Consider the following 19,993-nt stretch of genomic DNA (forward strand, 5'->3'; position numbering starts at 1 on the left):
TCTATGGTTTCTTCTTCAGAAGCACAAAATGGAAATCTGACTGCCATCATTTAGGCCAAAAACATGAACGTGATTCCATATGCATGTCAACAATTATTTTAATAGCTCGCTAAAAGAAAATTACACAGGTGGCTTAACACCTTAATAATTATAGTTGACTCTTCTTAGTACTGAGCACAACATGTATTGGTTTTCCATTAAATCCAAGCTAGCCAGCAAGAAACAAGCAACTATACATAGGCTACAATTTAAATTTTGTGAAGATATCTTCAAATTCATTCAAACCAAAGCATAGGGAATTGTGCTTTACTACCAGAACTAGTTTTGTATATGAGAAATAAATGACAATATTTTGTTTTATACTCGTACTCAACTTCAAAGGTCTATAAAAAAAAAAAAAGGAAAATTAAAAGCAGAAAAATACAGGGCAACAATTTTGAATAATCACTTGTAACTCTTGCAGGTAGTACAGAGCAGCGCCCAGATCCCCTGCACAGTTTTGAACACAGGAATCTGAGCGACTTACAGAGTTAGAAGAATAAGTAGGTGGTAAGTTGCTCATAAGATCATATCCCCAAGTATTTACTTTGAAGCAGAATTCAGTTCTAAAGCAGAAATGGGGCAGAGATTACTGGGAATCAGTCCTACAGACGACTCGCATAACAGCTTGGAAGTATTAGAAACGTGCACCCACCAGACCCCACTGACAACTGGACACCACTCAGCTTTTGCTTTGCCCACGTACTTTTTACAATTTTGTAAATATAGCTGTTAATTATGCATCTTTCGTTTTGCTCCCCTCTGTCCTCCAACCGTAGGATGGTTATTTATATTTCAAAGAGGATTATTAAAGTTAAATGTAAGCTTTTCATAAGCCCAAGTGTGCGATGTATCGTGAGTAGTGGAAGGTAAACCCAAGTAAAGCTCTAAAGGCTGAAGGCACAACCTTCACAGACACATATTTCTAAACTTGGGGAGAGGAATACAGGAAGAACAAGGAAGAGGTTGGATAAAATATCTAATGCGCCTTCAAAAACATTCCAAATGAGTGGATTTGTTGATTTCTCAATACCTCAAAAAACATGTGCAGGTTCTACAAAGGAGAAATATTGAAGTTAAGATGCTTTTAAGTAGAAGAACAATTTCAACAAGTCTGGAAGAAGTTTATTTCACTTACTACCCCCACTACAACTGCAGCACTTTTTCCCGATACTTCAATACACTCTTCAGCTCTCCTCCCCCAAAAAATACATCCACGTTCTAAAACATTCCAGAGTTTTGTCAATGTTGGACTGCAGAAAGAAGCTTGATAGTGTTACAAAGCTTGTGCATTCTCTCAAATGCTTGGAGCTACCAGAATTATCACTTAAGAAGCAATTCTGCATCTCAACATGGAACTAGGAAGCAACAAACCTTTTCATCTGCAATGCTTAAATGCAATGCATAAAATATAGATGCTATATGTATGCAGCAGCAACTGAATAGGTATGCACTCGGAGACCGTTTGCCTTGTGGAGGTATACCTAAGTTTAGCATGAAATGAAGAGTTCATGCAAGCCTACGAGCAAAAATGGTTTTCCTGTAGATACAACAGCCCTGCCTTTAGTAGGCCTACTGGTTTTATAGCCATTCACCTGGTGGATCATGAAGACCAGTAATATTGTCATAGAAACAGGCTCTCTGAATATTCTGAATCTCTAAGGCAGAGAAACAGCAAAAACAGAAAGACAGAAGAGCAGATACACAAGACACTTCAGTTAGTTATACAGAACAGGTTTATCAATTGCAAACAGACTTAACTGTGCTACAAAAGCAATTAGGGCACAACATATTCCATGCACATTTCAATTATCTGCGGAAGCAGGTTTTGCATATTCGGATCAAAACACTTTTGCTTCTGTGCGTGTATTCAAAAGGAAAGGAGCAGATGCTCAACCAAAAAGTTCTTTCTGTGTTCATTAAAACTGCTTTCTGTAGCTGAACCAGTAAGTATTCCTGAGAATAAGAGGGGAAACTCAGTATTAACCTACAGCATCATCTATATCACAAGCTTAATTTCCTCCTGGAATAAGAAACTACAAGATTTATACACTGTGGCATGTAAATACACTCCAATTAATATCTTGCGTTAAAAACTAGAACAGAAAAGTTCTTGGTAAGTATTTATTTGGCTATTTCTGCTTCTTGGGGTATTTTAGTAAAAATGTTGACAAATAATTTAAGCTGATGTGCAGGCAGACTAGCTAAACAGCAGTGTACAGTTAAAATAGGAAAACATTGCATTTGATTTTAATATGCAATATCTAAGCACTAGTATGGCTGTTAATGAATTTTATTTTAGGAGATGCAGATTCCCAGGATATGACTCACCGCTGCACAAGAAACAACTGTGCTGGTGCCCACATAAGACAACATTTTATTAACAGCAAGTACCACTACAGCTGTTCACATTCAGGATTTAACTGCAGCAATTCAAACTAAGTTTTAGACAAGATTGTACAGATGAAATTTGACACAGTGTAACAAGTAAAGTGATATCAGTTCAAATAATGAACATGAGAAGCAGCTACTCAGAAATGGTACATGTGCAAGGGACCATAGGTGCAACCCAGCTTCCTACTTGTACTTTTGGCGCTAAAAAAAAAACCCAAAATAAATCGAGAAAATGCTGTAGATATTTACAATGTAGAGGTGGAGGGTGAGGAGGGAACAGGCACACAAAAAAGCCCCACCAACTCATCCAGCAAGGTAAAATTGCTAACAAGTTGTGTACTCGGAGTATGATCTCTTACCATCCTTCCAAAGCTCAGCAACAAATTTGTCAGAAGACTGGTGCAAGAGTGTAGCCACATTGTCGTTCAGGGGGTCCATATTCTTCATCAGCCACTCATCTGCCTTGTAGTCTACCTGTAGAGTAGCCAAATTGCACGTGATCAGACAGACTACCAGCTTTAGTTTTAAATTTACCAGCATTAAGAAAAAAAAGCTTTCAAAAATATCATCCTGATGTTTTCCTCCTATTCTCTTCTTGATGTTGGCTTGCTATGAGTTTCTTGTGCCTCCTTAGAACAGTTCAAAGTGCCACTAAAAGTTACTATTCTTTTGAAAAAGCAAATAGGAGTTCTCTTAAAAATCTAGCAATCTGACTTTTTGCTTACTAATAGCTGTGTTATTTCAGCCTAGTGTTATTGCCAAAATCAGGCTTCACTGTTCACTGTGAAGATGTAAAAACACCGCCAGAATAGATCCTAATTACTTTATCTAAATTACTAGAGAGTAAATTAAGGATGTGCTGCAACATGAGGTTTGTTTGTCTTTTTTTTTTTTTTTTTAAATTTTCACTATAGCAGTTATACTTAAACACTTTGTTCTATCAAGAAAAACAAACAAAGCTGTCATCTTGAAAGACCCAATTCTGTGGTTTACAATTAAATTAAGCTCAGCAGTTGAAGACTCAATGCTACCAGCATAGGTTTCATCCCAACCCAAGAGAGACCGAAAATTCCCCAAGCAGACTAGCATGTTCTTGCTTCAACCAAAGTGTGAGTTTTCTATTTTTATATAAGGGCTTTCGAAAGAAAGCCACATTTAAATGCTTCCAGCATCCCAAACCAAATCAGATCAGATCATCATCTTAGTACTTCTTGCAGGAAAAGCTATTTTACAAACAGTTCTAGCTTTGAAGGTAATACACATTCTGACAGAAAACTGAAAAATGCCTCTTTGAGATCTGCGATGCAGTGCCAGTATCCCAGAAATGCCCACTCAGTTCGGCAGAAGTGAACCATTCTTCAGGACAATTACTTCCCAGTAGTCAGGCACCAAGCTGTTTTACTTCATTTTGATTACCCAAAGATAATCTGTTGTTTCACAACTAGTCTACTATCAACTGCAGTGATGATTTCATTGAGAAAGTAAAATGTAATTTCTTGACTTCAGTTTTCACTACAATTATCTACTTGGCACCACTGACGTCAAAGACTAGATAACAAAAAGCCAATAGTACATTAAATGAAAATTAAAGGATAACTTAGTAATTTGCACAGTTCCTTTTAAATATCAGGACAAAAACTGGTACTGGGATTAAGTTTTAACTAGTTATGAAACTAATTACATAGCACGGCCCCATGGGACAGAGCTGGTGATCATGAAGGTTCCACAAAATGCTGACGAGAACTGCGTAGTTATTTCATGGACCTGTTCACATTGCAGCTGAGCTCCGTCCCTCAGTGGGAGGATAAAGATTGGACTAACAGTGAAAACTCAAAGATATCAGCTTATCTATAAAATGGATATACAGAAAATCTTATGTGAACTGAGGAGACAAAAGACACAGCCTGGCTTCAGGCACTGCCATCAACTTGGAAACATAGAGACTCATTTCAATACAAGTCCTGAAAAAAACTCACCTGTAAGACCTGAAAATAAAATTCAAAGAAACTGAAATATTTGCTTCATTTAATATTAATTTATATTTTTCAATTTTGTCTATTTGGTAACAGGCGTTCCATCAGAGCTCTCCTCAAGAAACTGAAACAGGGCCACCCTCCCGCACATGTATTTCTGAATTCGGTAGCTATACCACATCTTACTTTCGCAAAACCAACATGTCTAACCAAGTATTTAACATCTAACCCTTACCTTCCCCGCATAGTGAATAATGCAGAAGTCTGCTTTGTCCTTTAGCTGTCTTGGCTTTTGGAATTTGGAGTGGGTTCCTTGCTCTTGGACCAATTTTTCCACAAACGTCTTGTCAGTAGCTTTAGGAAACCAGCATTCTTCATCCAGTAATGCTAACACACCAGGAGGATTTGCCTGAAATCCAGTTGGATTTAATGTGTTAATATTTAATACATCTATATTTTAAAAAAAAATTAGTATTTAAAACACGTCATTGAATGACACAGTAAGAAGTTGTCTAAACTGATTCCAATTTGATTTAAATTAAAACAAGCTGGGGAGGAGTCCAGTTCAATGAAAGACATTATGACCAGTTCAAACATTCTTTTCAACGTATACAGACGTAGACACAAATGACCTGACCAGGTGCTGCCCAGAGCCTTGCTATGAGCAGAGACTGGAGTAGGTGACCTCCAGAGTTACCTTCCAAACATTTCTGTGACATGTATGTACGCAGCAGCTCTGCCCCATCTCCACAGTAGTTAACGTCACGCTTTAATGTGGGCTAAACTGAAGACAACTCTCCCTCCCAGCCACTCGATGCGACTGGGACAGCCGCCGAGCCTCCCCTTGCCGAGCCCCTGCTGATATCCAGGAGCAGCACCCAGAGAGACTCAGCAGCCTTTGCTTGAGCAGCCAGCACAGTTTTATATGCTCCCTCTCTTTCCGTATAATTTAAGCGCTCCATCTGAAGGTTCGTTTATTCTTAAAATGAAGTACGGAACGAGCGATGTCTGTGTTTTACAGCTGTAGAATTGTTTGAGGGGATCATTTTCCTCGGGGAAGACAGACTGATGTACACAGGAAAGCAGTGGAAAAAAAGAGTTTATAATATTTTATACTTCAAAAGTTTCTAGTGAATGTAAAGTTTACACGTTTGGAGAGAGATGTTTCTATGTGCCTACTACATAGCATCACATACCTCATTTACAGAACAATTATGAAGGTACTGACATTTGCTTTTCAGAAGAAGAAAAAAAAAAAATCAAGTAATTTGATGCATTTTTAGGATATTCACCAAAACATCTGCATACTGAAAGTATCCACACTTAAACCCTCAGGCTTTTTGGCAGAGATTTTACCTTCCAAAGAGGTATTTCTGAAGCTCCACGCTCAAAGTGCAAGCCTTTGCACTGAAACAAGATTTCCCTTCTCTTACTCTAAAGAAAACCAAGAATGTGGCTTGTGGGCTTTTCTGCTCTTCAGGATGCACAGCATCAGCAGCAGCTTACGTGTATTCTAGAATACACACGCAGAAACGCAGAGAGTAGTAACTTCAACGCCCCAGATTTAATTTAAAAGGTCATAAAATAATTTTGACAGCACAGTTCTGAGGTGCTAAGAGTGATAACTTTCAGGAATGATGAGCTTTGTTCTCCCCCAACCCAACCGCTCCTCCTGCTCTCTGAAGCCCCCTTCAGCTTCCATATACTGAGCAACCAGAAGAATATGTTAAAAAGCACAGTGAGTAACACCACCTTTAAGATACTGTTTTCCCCTTTGCAAGGCGGATTTATGGGGAAAACTCTTTCCTGAAGTTTGAGGAATTTTGCTATTGATCTCAAATGAAAAAGATAAGTTTACTGTAAGCTTTGAATAGCTTTCTAACTCAGCCACTGCTCTAAAGCTCCTGTGACGCCATGGCACGGTTTAATATGAAAGCAACAGGACTACACTTCATGAGTACCAGGGAAAAAAAAGTATAAAAGTAGTAGTAGCTTCATACCTGTAGTTCAGTATTCTACCCTAACGTCAGGGGAAGAACCCATAAGGATAAAACCTTTTACTAATACACGGTGTTTTAGACTTTGGACTTCAGCATTCCAGTGAATTCACTTTTTGTGGCAGCTCCGCAAGAAATGTCTATACAGTCCTATAATTTGCAGGCAGGAAAAGACAAACTCGGCAGTCTACCCTTTTCTCCTTAGAGCATTATTAATGCACAAACTTACAGGTCTTTCGATTAAATCAATGCAAGGCTGCAGATCCAGTCCAAAGTCAATGAAATTCCACTCTATACCCTCTCGCTGGTACTCCTCTTGCTCCAGGATAAACATTGTGTGGTTAAATAACTGCTGAAGCTTCTCGTTGGTGTAGTTAATGCAGAGTTGCTCAAAGGAGTTCAACTACAAGAATAACATTAGTAAGCAAGAATAATTCAGTGACAGGATGCATCACATACCTGGAAGTAAAAAAAAATTTGACCCTACAAGGAAATTCACCAAAACTCTGCAACATTCAAACAGAATGTAAAGTTAGAAAACGCATTATACAAGTCTCTTATGTTCCCATTACATCTATTAAACTAACGTATAGTAGGAAAAACTGTCACATGTAAAGGAACAATTTAGACTTGGGTATGACTTTTTGCCACTGTAATTCAGGGTTATCGAAGCATTTGCATGCTACAAAACAAAACCCCCTGCAGCCTTGGAACACGTATGCATTTAGGTGCTCTACGGTTAGTCCTGAAGGCACATTAATAGGAAAAAGAAAAATCAGATTAGCAGTGTTTCGAAGTACCTCGAAGATTTCAAATCCAGCAATATCCAGAATTCCAATAAAAGACGCTCCCTGTCGTTTGGTCCTGTCCAAAGCTTTATTAATGCGGTGAACAAGCCAGCGGAAGAGGCGTTCATAGGTGGCCTTTGCCAAAGCTTCCACTGCAAAGTCTGCCTGAAAATCCAAACAAGAAAATTTATTTACCTTGGAGAAGTCATCAAAAGAACACAGACACGGGTATTATCACAAATAATTAAGTAATAGAAGAACTTTAATGGAGTTAATACCACTGAGGAATGAAAACAATCAGTAGCAACAGTGTGTAGTTTGATTAATGTCATGAAAAATATGTTTTTAAACTGTTCTATAAAAAAAACCCCAAAGCTTGCTGTGTGTTTGATACACACAACAATGACATTAAAGGATGAAACCAGCAGAAAGTCAAGGAAAGGGAAAGGTTTCTTCTATTCTACCACTGTTTTTTACCATAGAAGAACATTTAATGAAGACAGTAAGCTTGAAGAAAGTCAGTGCCAGTACACACTCAATCCTAATTATCTTTATTAAGAGCTAATCAGGACGGGGCACTTCATCTTTAAAGCACCAAAACTTACTTGTTCTTTGGTCTGGGCTTTCTGAACGTAGTCTCTGCCAACTTTGATGCGCGGTGTGAGGATGGCCCGGGTGAACTCCATCACGTTCATTCCCAGTAGATGGCAGAGTTTCTGCGCAACTGGAGAGCAAAGGCAGAAATGGAAGCGCGTAAGTCCTCCAGAGCCACTAGCGCCATAGGTGAAATGCTACTGACAATGGTGCACCAGCTTCAAAATTCAACTGCCATTCGGAATAGCAGTCGGGGAGATGCACGTCTGTCCCGTGGACAGATCGACCCTACCCCACAGCCCACCTCCGCGGGGCCTCCAGTGCAAAGGCTGTCGGGAGGTGGTCCAGAAGCACAACCACTGGATCTGCTCAGGGGACTGTGGGAAACCCCAGATTTCATGAAATTGCGGGGAGGTCACGTAACAGTCTATAGCCTATGTACAAGCATCTGTTTTGTTACTGGAATAGGGAACGTTCATTTTCTCATCTCCAGAAAAAAAAAAAAGCACAGTATGAGGCCATCACACATCAACTCCATCACACGCAAAGTTTTCAGTTTAGGCAGACATGCCAGTGTAATGCTTCTATCACACACTATATCGAAATACATGGTTAAACTATTTAAAACATGGGCTTGTAATATTTTATATAGAACAACAATGCAAGCAGCAGCGCACTTTCTTTAGACAGCATGAACTCTCCCCGTGTCATGCTCATTGTTTGAAATAACGTTACCGACACCATCGTGACATATTCTTGCTGCATCAATCCCTTTTTCAAAATGAATTTTTCCAGTGGGTCGGGTATTTATGATTCCATACTTCTAAAAACGAAAGTGACGCTAAAGGTATTTTTAGCGGGTAAGTGTTGCCCTTTAGCAGAAGCCTTCCACACGATCCAGTATGTACTTTAACCCCTTATCTTTGTCATCTGACAGCTCATGTTTTACTGTCAAAATGAAACAAAACTATTTTTACAAACCAGCATTGGAAACCAGATTTTAATACCAGTATAAAAGAGCTTCCTCTGCATTTTTTTTTTTTTTCTGGTATTAAAACCACTCCTACTTGCTCTTAATGTTAAGATTCTCTGTCTGGCCATACCTTCATCAGAAGGGTTCATGAATCAACACACGACCAGTGAAATTAGGGTAGTGTCACAAATCGAGCACTCCTTTCACTTTAACTACACTCAGGAGCATCTGTGCTATAAAAATACACATCAGCACATCAGAAAAAAAAAAACTTACAGCCTTAGGTGCCGAGTAGTAAATGCTGTGAGAATCTTTAAAAAAAAAAAAAAAACACTAAAAAAACCACACAAAACCAACAAGAACTTGAAAATATTAAGTAGCTATAAGCATCAGCTTGGTCCTGTGGCATAATGGATACTATACAAAGGATATTACAGTTTTTAAGGAATGAGGGTTTTTCCCCCCATGCAATACTCCAAACACTACACTCACCTCCTCTTTCATGAACCTGTGACATGGGATTTATTGTCCCTACCCTTCCAATTTGTAATAACCCATGGCTTTGGTAATGATAATAACAATCAATCATAGCAGAGGTAATACTAAAAATCTCATCTGCTTCAGACACCAAAGGAGGTTGTAGGCAGCATTTCAGAGGTTGGACTGAAGGAAACGAAACCATTTTCAAGTCAAAACTCTGTCGCTTCTAAAGGTAGCGCTGGTTCACAGTATTCCAGCTTCATTAATGTTGCACTTTAAAAAAGCATAATTCATCTTGTTTGTTTATAGCTGCGGAAGTTCCATTTAAAAGGAGCAATAGCAGAAAGCCCTGACTTGTGTTTTATTACTATTGGGTTTTGGATATAAAAATCTGAATTATTATAAAGCAAAGATGCTGAAAAGCTCATATCATAGTTGATGCATGAACTTTATGAGGTTGTTTATGAACCTCTGCCCTTTCAGCAGAAAGGCGTCTTCCAAATCTGGCAAGCATGAGAAGGTCCTCTGAAAAGAGGTTCTCCTTCCTCTTCATCACGAAGGGTAGATGGCTTTCTTGCCATCTCTTGTATCTATACTTGAAACTGTTTATTTGCACATCTATATTTATTATCTATAGGGTAGAATTTGCTTTCCATATTCTTTGACATCCACGTGTCCAGGTTCACATCTCCACTACCCACACAAATTCCTTCCCATCTACACCAACCTGACCTATTTCAGCCACACGCCTCTAAATGAGACAAATCACTATCAAATCACTATCCAGACACACTTACTTCTCTGGAGGATGCTAGGGAAACCCATTACAGTGAGATGTGACAATACGGATGACAAGGGAGAGATCAGTTTTACTCAGTGTCTTCAGAAAGATACAAATAACAAGTGGACAGAAACCTGCTTTGACTACGATCTGAGCTTTCCAGCATCTTTGCTTTACAATTCACAATTTTGTATCCAGTATTATAAATACCCAATAATATCAATATATTTCTATCCAATACAATATAATTCAGAATGTTATGTCCAAAAAACAACAGTAATACAACAAAAGCCAAGACAGCCATGAAGTAAGAAGCATCCATACTTTTCTCCATCACACCTTCTAAATGGACAATGACTCAGTTGAGTTGCCCAAAGAGGCACTAAAACCCAACCCCCCAGTCCCTCTCCCAACCTTTCTTCCTCACTGCAAAACTCGAAGTGCCAACCGCCAGCCAAATGTTGAGTCAAGGGCTATTGAGCTTTGATCCGTACCTGCCTGGAGCACTCTGGGGAACAGGCCACCGCCCCGAGAGACTACAAACATTTTGGACACGGTAAACAGCCTACATGCACCGCAGTTTAGGACAATTACAAAACAAGATCCAGACAAGAATTCGAGTTGTGCATGTGCAGCAGGTCCTGGGAATGATGATCATTACCGCTCTTTCCACTGAAGTCAATTCTTAAAGCCAACTTCCATCAGAGCGTTTAAAAGGCTGCTACTGAAGTACCAATTCAAGACCCTGAGATCTCTTTCAGCAGCATTTGTTATTGTGAAGAAATGTACTCCTCAAAATGCTGATTGCATTGCAGGTACTGACTGAGAAACTAAATCTTAAGTCACAGTACCATGCCGCTTCAGAAATCGGGTTTTTCTAAAGACAGCATTCTTCTGTGCAGCCATTTCCCCATGGAAGTTGTGCTTGGCCCCCAGGGCTCTTATCATTGGCAAGAAACTCGTGGCCAAGAACCAAGGAAAACAAACTGCTTTAAGCATGCACTTTTTCCTAGTGCTTAAGTCTTTGTAGATCGCCATAAACAAGATTACAACCGAAATACTTGTTCAGAGTTTAGAAGCAATGCAAACAGCATAAATTCTGTTGACAGATACTTAAATTTGTCCGCATTACAAGAATGGAAGAGGAGAGTTTTAACAATTGCCTGTCGGCTACTACCACAACACCCACGGCCTCTTTGTTGGCCCAGAACGCTATCGAGGAAGCTCAGAAGACCACTTGTGTACTTCTGAAGAGATGCACTGACCTAAATGGCAGGAAGAAAACTACAGCCCAAGTTAAAGGAAGCCATAGAACCGTGATCAACTTACCAGTATTCTCTGGCATAGAGGCTTGATCAGTATTTCTTTCTTTCTTAAAGGAAATATTTCCAAATTGTAGCACTGAAGACACCACTTTCAGCATTGCTGTGTTAACAAAAGACATATGCAACGGTTTAATTGAAGAGGGCTCAGCTTAACAAATTTTTCTTCTGTTACTCTTATTACTTTTCTTCCAAATTCCAAGTATTCAGAGTTCAGAAAGGAAACAAAGTTTGTACTGCAGTTTTTAGGCAAATGGCTTTAATTCAACCCCAGCTCATGTCAAGAAAACATTTGCTGCAGGCTGTCAAGACACTGAGGCAACACTAAATTTGGTGACATTAAATTAGCAAGTGTGTGTGTGTACGCACAAAAGAAGAACATACACTTTAAAAATCCAAAAGGCTTAGTAACTTACACAAGATCTCATCATGCGAAAATCCCATGATATGCATGGCCTCCATCGTCTCCTGAAAGTTATCCTTGTCTTGTTGCCCAGGAATGGGGATGTAGCCATTCGATAAAAATCTGTAATTGTTAAATCCTTCAAGCAGCAAGTCAGCTGTATTGGGGGGAAATGGAAGAGAGAAAAAAAATAAGCTAAAAAATGCTGTTGACACCCACCTGTACTCTGTTCTCACTAAATGCACAAACTACGCTTTACAGAATCAGTTCCTCAAATACAGCTAGAAGCCGTTATACCCGCTTCTGAAACCCTAAAAATATGAGCGTGCCTTAAAAGCTGAAGCCAGGTTCCCAGAATCTCTATCTGTAAGCAACCTGCATTAGCTCTTTAACGCATTAAACCTGTAAACAGAACATTACCTCCCTCAGATCTAGCTACCATAATCTCAAATTCCTATCTGGAATATCCTAAAAGAAATATCTCTATTGAAAGGTAACAGACACAGGCAGAAATGGAGTTAGGTGTTGATGATAACACATCAAGGATGCTACACACAGGTTTATCTAATACGGGAGGAGAAAGAGCAGGTCAATTCTCTGAAGTCTGTACCTTCATATAGTTTCACTTATCACAACCTAACAGAAATTCCCAGTTACCAAGGCGGGGGAAAAAAACAAACAAACAAACGAGTAGAAGATAAGCAACATAGTACTGCAAGGGCTGAAGAAAACCACAGGGTTTCATTATATTTTGGTAAAATGGCTGCTTTTCCGCCCAGTTTGAAGGCACGGTCCAGATCAGCTACGGCTGTCGCTGCCGGCTGGGTTTGTCACGAATCAGCCGGGAGCAATGCAGGTTCAACCCAGCAATTCCCAGCCAGAGGCTGCCCAAAGCGGACTTTGTCATGTAGGAGCCGTCTGCTTGAAACGCACCAGTTGCTCAACAGCACACTCCATAAAACACAGGAGTTATTTCAAACCAAAGCCACCTGGCTTTTCAGTCTTCTTTTAAAACTCACCGTTTCAAGACTAAAGAGTAGTTCCAACTCAATGGTGGTAATGCTGAAATAACAAACACGGCAGCAGAAGCCACAGGTTTACAAAATGAGATTCTCAACTTACACTTGAGGTGTTCTCCCGCTCCAGCTAGGAGTTGATAGAAGATATGAAATGTCCGCTCATCTTTAGCCTGACGAACAGCGCGAGACTTCTCCAACAAGTCTGATGGTAACTAGTCAAGGATCTTCTACAATTTTTGGTTAAAAACATCCAATGCAAACAAAACTTTCAAAGCAGGCTATAGAATTACTTTAAGAACAAACTTAATAGTAATGACAGGACTATGACCACTATGAACTCTCAGTAACTTTAAATGAGAGATTGCAAATTCAGACTGGTAGAAGCCCACATTTAATTCCAGTAAACTCATTTCCCTGCTACATGCAGCTGAGAATTGTCCGTAACGGAAGAGCTGAAGCCTAAGCGAGAGGAGCTGGCCGTTCCTTTTCAATCACTTCTAAGGTCATGGCTGTCTCTTGGTACCAAAGCCCAGCAACCGCTGAACTCGGAAGTACTTTCTCTGAATGGCATTTGTCATTTCTCTCAAGCACTGCATCTTTACATACACTAAAGTCTTCACCGCCTTTAAACAGCTTCCAAATTCTATTTGGGCACCAGACACTGTCTAATAAAAACTTAAATAACATTACAGCTTAGGGCAGTTTATTTTTTGATATTCCATATCGTAAAACAAATGTGGGACAGCGATTTGAAGTGACACAGGTTACGAGCAAAGATAAGTTCTGGTGATGAAGAAAAAGTTCCCTAAGAGTTAAGTCCTCCTGTTTTCACCAAGGTCTAGGCAAAACAATTCATCTGAACTTTCATGGAAACAAAAACTGTCTTCATTCTTGTGCTGTATAAAAAAAAAAAATCATTCATCATTAAAGCGTATTTTGAAAAACTATAAATCTTTCCCAACCTTATTGGGAAACTATATTCTGTGAGAGTTCCAAACATTCATTGCACTTAAAATGAAGCAGTTTCACAGCAACAGAATGAAAGCTTAACTGCAGCATTGTTTATGTTTAAAACTCACATGATACTGTTTACCAAGACTTCCGATTTCATAATTTTATGACCACCCTATTGCTGTTGCCCCAGAAAACAGGCTTAAAAAAAAAAATTACACACACACTATTTTTAGTACAAAGAAAACAACTTTAGAGAAAGGCTTTCAGGGCAAGTATCTTCACTTGTTCTTACACAATCATAAATAAAAACGAACCTTAAAGCTAAAACTGAATTAAGCTTCATTATTAATTGCTAGTAGGTCTCATGTTAACAAACCTATGCCGATATCTAGAAGACCTAAGAAAAGAGAAGGTGTCCAGCACTTCCAGCTCCATCACTTTATACCGAGCACCGCCTCCTTCCAGGCAGAGAGCTGCAGTGCTGACGAGAGCAAAACTGAACTTTTGGCACAGTACAGAAGCTCAGCTTCTCCTTAGGAAGGTGTTTTGTTTGGGTTTGTTTTTTTGTTTTTTTTTTTTTTGTTGTTTTTTTTTTTTTTTTTTTTTTTTTTTCTTCTAGAAACATTCACAGAGCAAGCCTGCTTTAAACGGCTTGTCTATTGAACAAACCCTGTTTTTAAGGCTAGCCTGAAAATCCGGCAGATTTCAGAGTGCTAAATTTTGGGGTATCCGATTTCTAAGCACGAGGAAGCACGCTGACTTTATGATATTTGATCGGCTATTTTGAAACAAAGGAAGAGAGGGATGTTGTCGAAGGAATGTAGAAATGTGGTAACCTTTCACTGCATTCCAATGGATTCTAGGGTTAAAAGCAAAACAAATCAGGAAACTTGCATTTTTACAACAACGCGGCATTAGGTAGGATACACGTCTCAATGTTGGCCCCAACAATATAACCAGTAACATCGAAGTTAATCCTAATGAACTTGCCCTGCAAAGAAAAGAGATTTTTTTTTTTTTGTAATTACAATTTTATTTTAAGACAACAATGCTGTCTATATAAAAGCACAATGCTGTTTGCATTCATATAATAAGCATTTCACACCAGTTCAAATGAAATCTTTTCCCTTCGGTGTACTCAGCCGTCTCTTTGATGGAATATGTTACGCTGCGCACAAACACTTGCTAATGATTAAGGAACTGCTATCGTAGGTATGTCTTTAATCCAGACTTACGAAAACCTTCTGAAAGGGAAGCGCAATTTCTCACACTGACAAAATGCGCCTTCTAAGGTGGAGAGCAACACTTAGATTTTTTTCAATGCACATATTTCTACAGCACCTTTAGGCACCGCTAAGTCTCTGATGTGCGGCGATCCTGAATCTCAGCGTGCTGCCCAGCCCAGTCCATCCCATCACGCTTCCATTTCCATTTCCAAATCCAGGATGGCTGCTAGCTGCACGGCCCCTCTTTTACCCCAGTTGGTAAAGAAAGGACTACGAGAGAGACAGTATACCCAGTTCTTCCACATAAATCTCCTTTTCTCCACAGAGGGCCAAATAAAGAGCACGCTTCCCACACATCAAGCAGCTCTTGGAAAGAAAGTGGTCACAAGTGGATGTATTATACCAGTTTTAAGCCATATCAGTTCCCCAGTCTGATTTGTCGCTTGGCTGCAAACATTCCCAACTGGACAACAGGCTCCGGCTTGGAGTTGGACCACTTTTAACAGCACCGTTACTGTATTTGAAGTTTGTGCTCATGAAACTGTTCGGCATTCTCCCGGTTGCAAACACATGAAGAAACCCATGGGAATACCCAGGGACTACACTGGGCACTCCATTTTCACTGCACCCAATTCCTACAGCCCTCTGCCCACATAGAAACCAGTTTCGGAGGTCAGGGAGCATCACAGCTGTTTGCTAAAAACTGTCTAACGCTTCTTTTGACAGTACCTGCACAAAGCCATCTACTAATATCTTTTGCAGAGGCCTTCTGAAAGCACTCGTACAATCAGTACCTAAATCCTCACTTATCCCAAGTCTGACTGATTAGCGCTATTAGTACGTTAAAGTGAATTCCCGTTGGACGGATCCATTCAGCTCAGGGACTGTACTATTGATTTTCATATTAAATATTCTACTCTACAAGCCTACAACACGTATTCTAGCAACGGCCCGACCGAGTGAGTATATATTGGGGGGTCTATTGCCATGCTGCAGACTCACGCAAGTTGCTGCAATTATTTCAGCTATTGCCACCTCTTACCAGCACACCCCATGCTTCTCCTTGACGTCCCTGCTCAGACCCGTTCACGTCAAGAAGATTTGTGTGCACAAGATGCACCAAGCATCTCCCCCCAGCCACACCAGTGGCTCCAGAGCAAGGTGTAACCTACCTGCCAGCCCGGTCCTGACTCAGTCCGGGAGCAAAGCAACTGCTCTGTGACGGCGGTTGGACATCCTCAACTCAGTGACTTCTCCAAGTTTAAAAAAAAAAAACTGGCTGAATACTTTAAATTAGCTTCAATGGTTACTCCCTGCTGCTTAATCTGCAGGTTGGTTGGAAAGCCAGTGGCACTAACGGGACCGTGCCAAGGAACAAAGCTCCTTTTCATGCGTGTCCTGTCAGGGACCAGCACTTGAACTCAGATTTCTGAGTATGAGGAAACAGAACGCTCTAAGCTCAGCTTGTAAGTGAAGTATTTATACTTTTTGCTCAGTAACAATCCCAGAAAGCTATACTGATAACCATCACAGAGAATGAATTGACATTTTACTGAAATCCAACCTATAAACTAGACAGAACATGCATGTGTCAGCACTAGTGTGTCAAGAATGGCAGCTGACAACTTTTTACCCAGAACAGGTACCACAGCTCCTTCCGAGAATGACATCACTTGGATTTGCCATGGTACGTGTGAAAACAAACACGAAGCATTAAATAAGGTCTAGTCAGTAGCTTTTTCTGATATAATTCAGAGCCATTTTACTCTGTTTCACCCTTAGAAGTTATCTAATTTCTGCTGTCAAGTTACCAGTTCCATGAATAAAAGTAATTGAGCAGAAAGCCATCGTTAAATGAGGTGAGACACCGGAAGAGGCGACCCACACACTCCCTGCTTCAAAGTTCAGTCTATGAAGTCTTTGCTAGAGGGGTCACTTACCGATGTCATCTTCTTAAAAGCAAAATATCAACACATCCTTTTAGCTAGCACTGGTAAATCTTGCTATGAAATCTTTAATTTATCGGTTATCAACTGTAGTGGAGGTCACCTAATGACTGAATTCTGTTTACACTATCATGACAGAACTATGTACATGGCTTTGTAAAAACCACATCAGAAGGAAGCATTCAGTTCTGTGATGTGAACCCAGTGAGCCCACTCTCCCATCCACTGCGACCTAGAGACTTTATTTCCTGAAACCTAAGAAACCTAAGAGAACACTGCCTTTGGTAGAAGCGAAAAAAAAAATAAAATGATTTGACGCAAGCCTTATTTCAGTCCTCTCTGTTTTTATCAGCAAGTAGGGAACAGGCTGGCATCGTCATGCCACACGGGAAAGACTGTCAAGCCTGTCCAGGCTGAACAACAGCACTTCTCACTTTGTGGGAGGATATATATTTTTTTTTAAGTCAGGTTTTAAAATGGTTGTTACTAAAGATTACTTTTTTCTGCATGAGATGACACCATCTGGAAGGCATTATACTTGCTCCTTTATAAAAATAGAGCTGGAGCCATCTGAGTGATTATATTCATGAAGGCAACACAGACTTCAGTATAACACAAACCAGATGCGAACATCTTTTAGGAAAAAAAGTATCTTCATTAAATTAGTACAATCACTGATGGATTCAAGGCGTGTAACAAAGTAGAATTATTGCGCAGGGAAACCTGTTGATATTATAAATCCTACATCCAACATACACATGCATCAAGCAGCACTGTAAATAACAAGGCTGTAACATTATCCAAGTTGGATATCTACAGCACTCTGCTCTCCCTTCTTGACTGAAAAGGGTAAGGATTTAGTCATATGGTTTTCCAGAGTCCTTATCACTGGAGCCGAGTTCATACATTGTAAATTCAAGCAACTGTTGAAACATCAAGGCAGCCAAGAAATCTTTCATTTGTTCTGTAAATTTTAGTTTTGTTCTTGCAAGAAAAGAGATTTAATACCTCCTATACAGTTTAAGTTGTACTAAAAACATCTTTCTTCTGAAATAGGAGATGGCTTTTTTTTTTTTTTTCTTTCAAAGGAAAGGAAGTTTTAAGGAGTGGTAAAGAGTTTTTCACCCCAAGTTCCACCACTATTTTTAAAACAGCAAAACACATCAGAAGTGGTTATCTGCCACTGAAACAGTATGTGAAACAGAAGGCACTGACCCAACAAAAACATCAGCCAGCGACAAGGGGGCCAACACCTTGAGTCAGTCATTCTGTCTTTTTGGCTTTCTTTCAGTAAAGCAGTCAGACAGGAGGGCATGGAAATTTAGAGAGGATTTTATACACAAGTTTTGTGCTTAAAAAAAAAAAAAATAAATAATAAAAAATTACAAACACCCAACTGATAAACCAATCAATTGATAAAGTCATGGCTATTGACAAGAAGGTGCATTCCATGTTGATGCCATACTCCTTCATACAAGGAAAAAAAAAAATAAATTGATTTGACATAAGCCTTATTTCAATCCTCTCTGGTTTTATCAGCAAGTAGGGAACAGGCTGGCATCGTCATGCCGCATGGGGAAGACTGTCAATTCAGCAGCAATTTGCACATGCAAGCCACAGTTTAGCTCTGCAGCACAGTTGTATTTGTCATACTATGAACATGACTGTAGGTTCAAGTATGGTTGAAGTGAGAAATGAGACAAAATTAAAGCAAGTTTTGCCAAGAGCCAGCGATGATGCACATTCAGTGACTCCAACAGAATGCAGAAAGCGTTATAAGAGAACCTGAATTCGTGGAGGAAAGAGAACAAAGGAAGCTTCTGATACTAATTAGATAAATGCCTAAAAAGGGAAATTCTCCATAAACAGTAATCCAGATTTAGACTCTAAAGAGAAAAGGAGTAACTCACAAAGCGGGAGGAGTTGTCATTTTTCACTGTCTTTGCATTTCCAAAGGATTCCAGAATGGGATTCGCCTGAAGAAGCTGACGCTCCAGCTCCCCCTAAAAACCACACAAACAGAAAAATAAACAGACATAAGCACAGTGCACACGCGATTAAGGGTTCCTATGGTCTGCTTCTTCCTGACAGTCCTTTTACCCAAGTGTGGCACTGGACCACCTTCAGAAGGGGGTTAACATTTTTCCCCTCACTTCTAAATCCGCTGATAGTCTCCTCCATCCAGTGAAGAATGTGTTTTGGGGTTGTTTTGTTGGTTTGTTTTGTTTTTTGGTGTTTTTTTGTTTTTTTTGTTTTTTTTTGTTTTTTTTTTTTTAAAACACACACACAAACAGAACAGTGACCAAACAGGACTTAATAGATGTTGCAAATCATTGAACATGGAAAAGAAAATTCACATTTAGGGCTAATGAAGTTAGGCACAGACTTTGAGTGCTTAAGAAGAAAGACTAATTTAACTGTTTTAAGATTTTACTGCAAGGTTATTCTTAAAACTTCCTCTTTAGTGATTTGACAGTATAGCTACTTTGGAATACCTATTTTCAAACTTACTTTCAAACCAGTGAAATACTAGTTTTCTATCAACCACACAGTTGTATCGTTGCAACACCTCTGACCTGAGTGCACCTGAGACGCGCGCCAGCATGGCACAGAGGGACTGAGCAACACCAAAGACAAAGATCATTTTCAAATTGCTCAATTCGGCCAACATTGCTCAGTGTGTTTAATGTATTTTTTTTTTAAATGTTTCTTTAAGTTTGAGCCAATGGATGTAGAAATCAAAGCACTTATCTTAAGGAAATTGCACAACAGCTTTTAGAATTGCTGTCCACGAGGAGGTCTGGTAACAAAAACAGTCTGTGCTGCTTCCATGAGCCCAGGAGGCACATATGTACATAGAAAAATGTATTGTCTTCCTGCTCTGAAGGATGGTTAAAAAAAAAAAAAAAAATTAAGCTGTCTGGAATGTAGTTCATAAACCTGCTTTTTCCAATTATTTATAGCGTAGATGAATAAAGGGCCCAAACTGAGCATCAAAGAATGGGAAACATAAGTCTCTCATGGCTTCCACATGAGGTCAGTTCTTACACGGGAATTTTTAAAATTCATTGGTTAACACCTAAAAGAGGCTTTTATTTGTATAT

General features: G+C 39.5%; 1 protein-coding gene and 2 long non-coding RNA genes across 3 annotated transcripts in view; all 3 read right to left on the bottom strand.

Moving 5' to 3' along the window:
* MYH10 (myosin heavy chain 10) overlaps positions 1 to 2,871 on the bottom strand; it is a gene marked incomplete at its 5' end in the record, with an annotated part of 29,262 nt that extends 26,391 nt beyond the window's left edge. Inside the window, one exon of the mRNA XM_082492292.1 lies at positions 2,793 to 2,871. Coding sequence (XP_082348418.1) covers positions 2,793 to 2,871 — 79 coding nt within the window. The remainder of the gene's footprint in view (positions 1 to 2,792) is intronic.
* A 4,929-nt stretch (positions 2,872 to 7,800) lies between these two features.
* Positions 7,801 to 11,827, bottom strand: LOC309679167. The gene is made up of 3 exons (XR_014269814.1): positions 11,758 to 11,827; positions 11,349 to 11,444; positions 7,801 to 7,915 (listed from the first exon to the last, which is right to left on the bottom strand). It is a non-coding gene; the product is annotated as an uncharacterized lncRNA (long non-coding RNA).
* A 2,445-nt stretch (positions 11,828 to 14,272) lies between these two features.
* LOC309679168 lies at positions 14,273 to 19,539 on the bottom strand. The gene is made up of 2 exons (XR_014269815.1): positions 18,800 to 19,539; positions 14,273 to 14,708 (listed from the first exon to the last, which is right to left on the bottom strand). It is a non-coding gene; the product is annotated as an uncharacterized lncRNA (long non-coding RNA).
* Between the last annotated feature and the right edge of the window lie 454 nt (positions 19,540 to 19,993).

Source organism: Vanellus vanellus (genome assembly GCF_965231255.1).
Source record: "Vanellus vanellus genome assembly, chromosome: 17".
In the NCBI taxonomy this organism is placed as follows: domain Eukaryota; kingdom Metazoa; phylum Chordata; class Aves; order Charadriiformes; family Charadriidae; genus Vanellus; species Vanellus vanellus.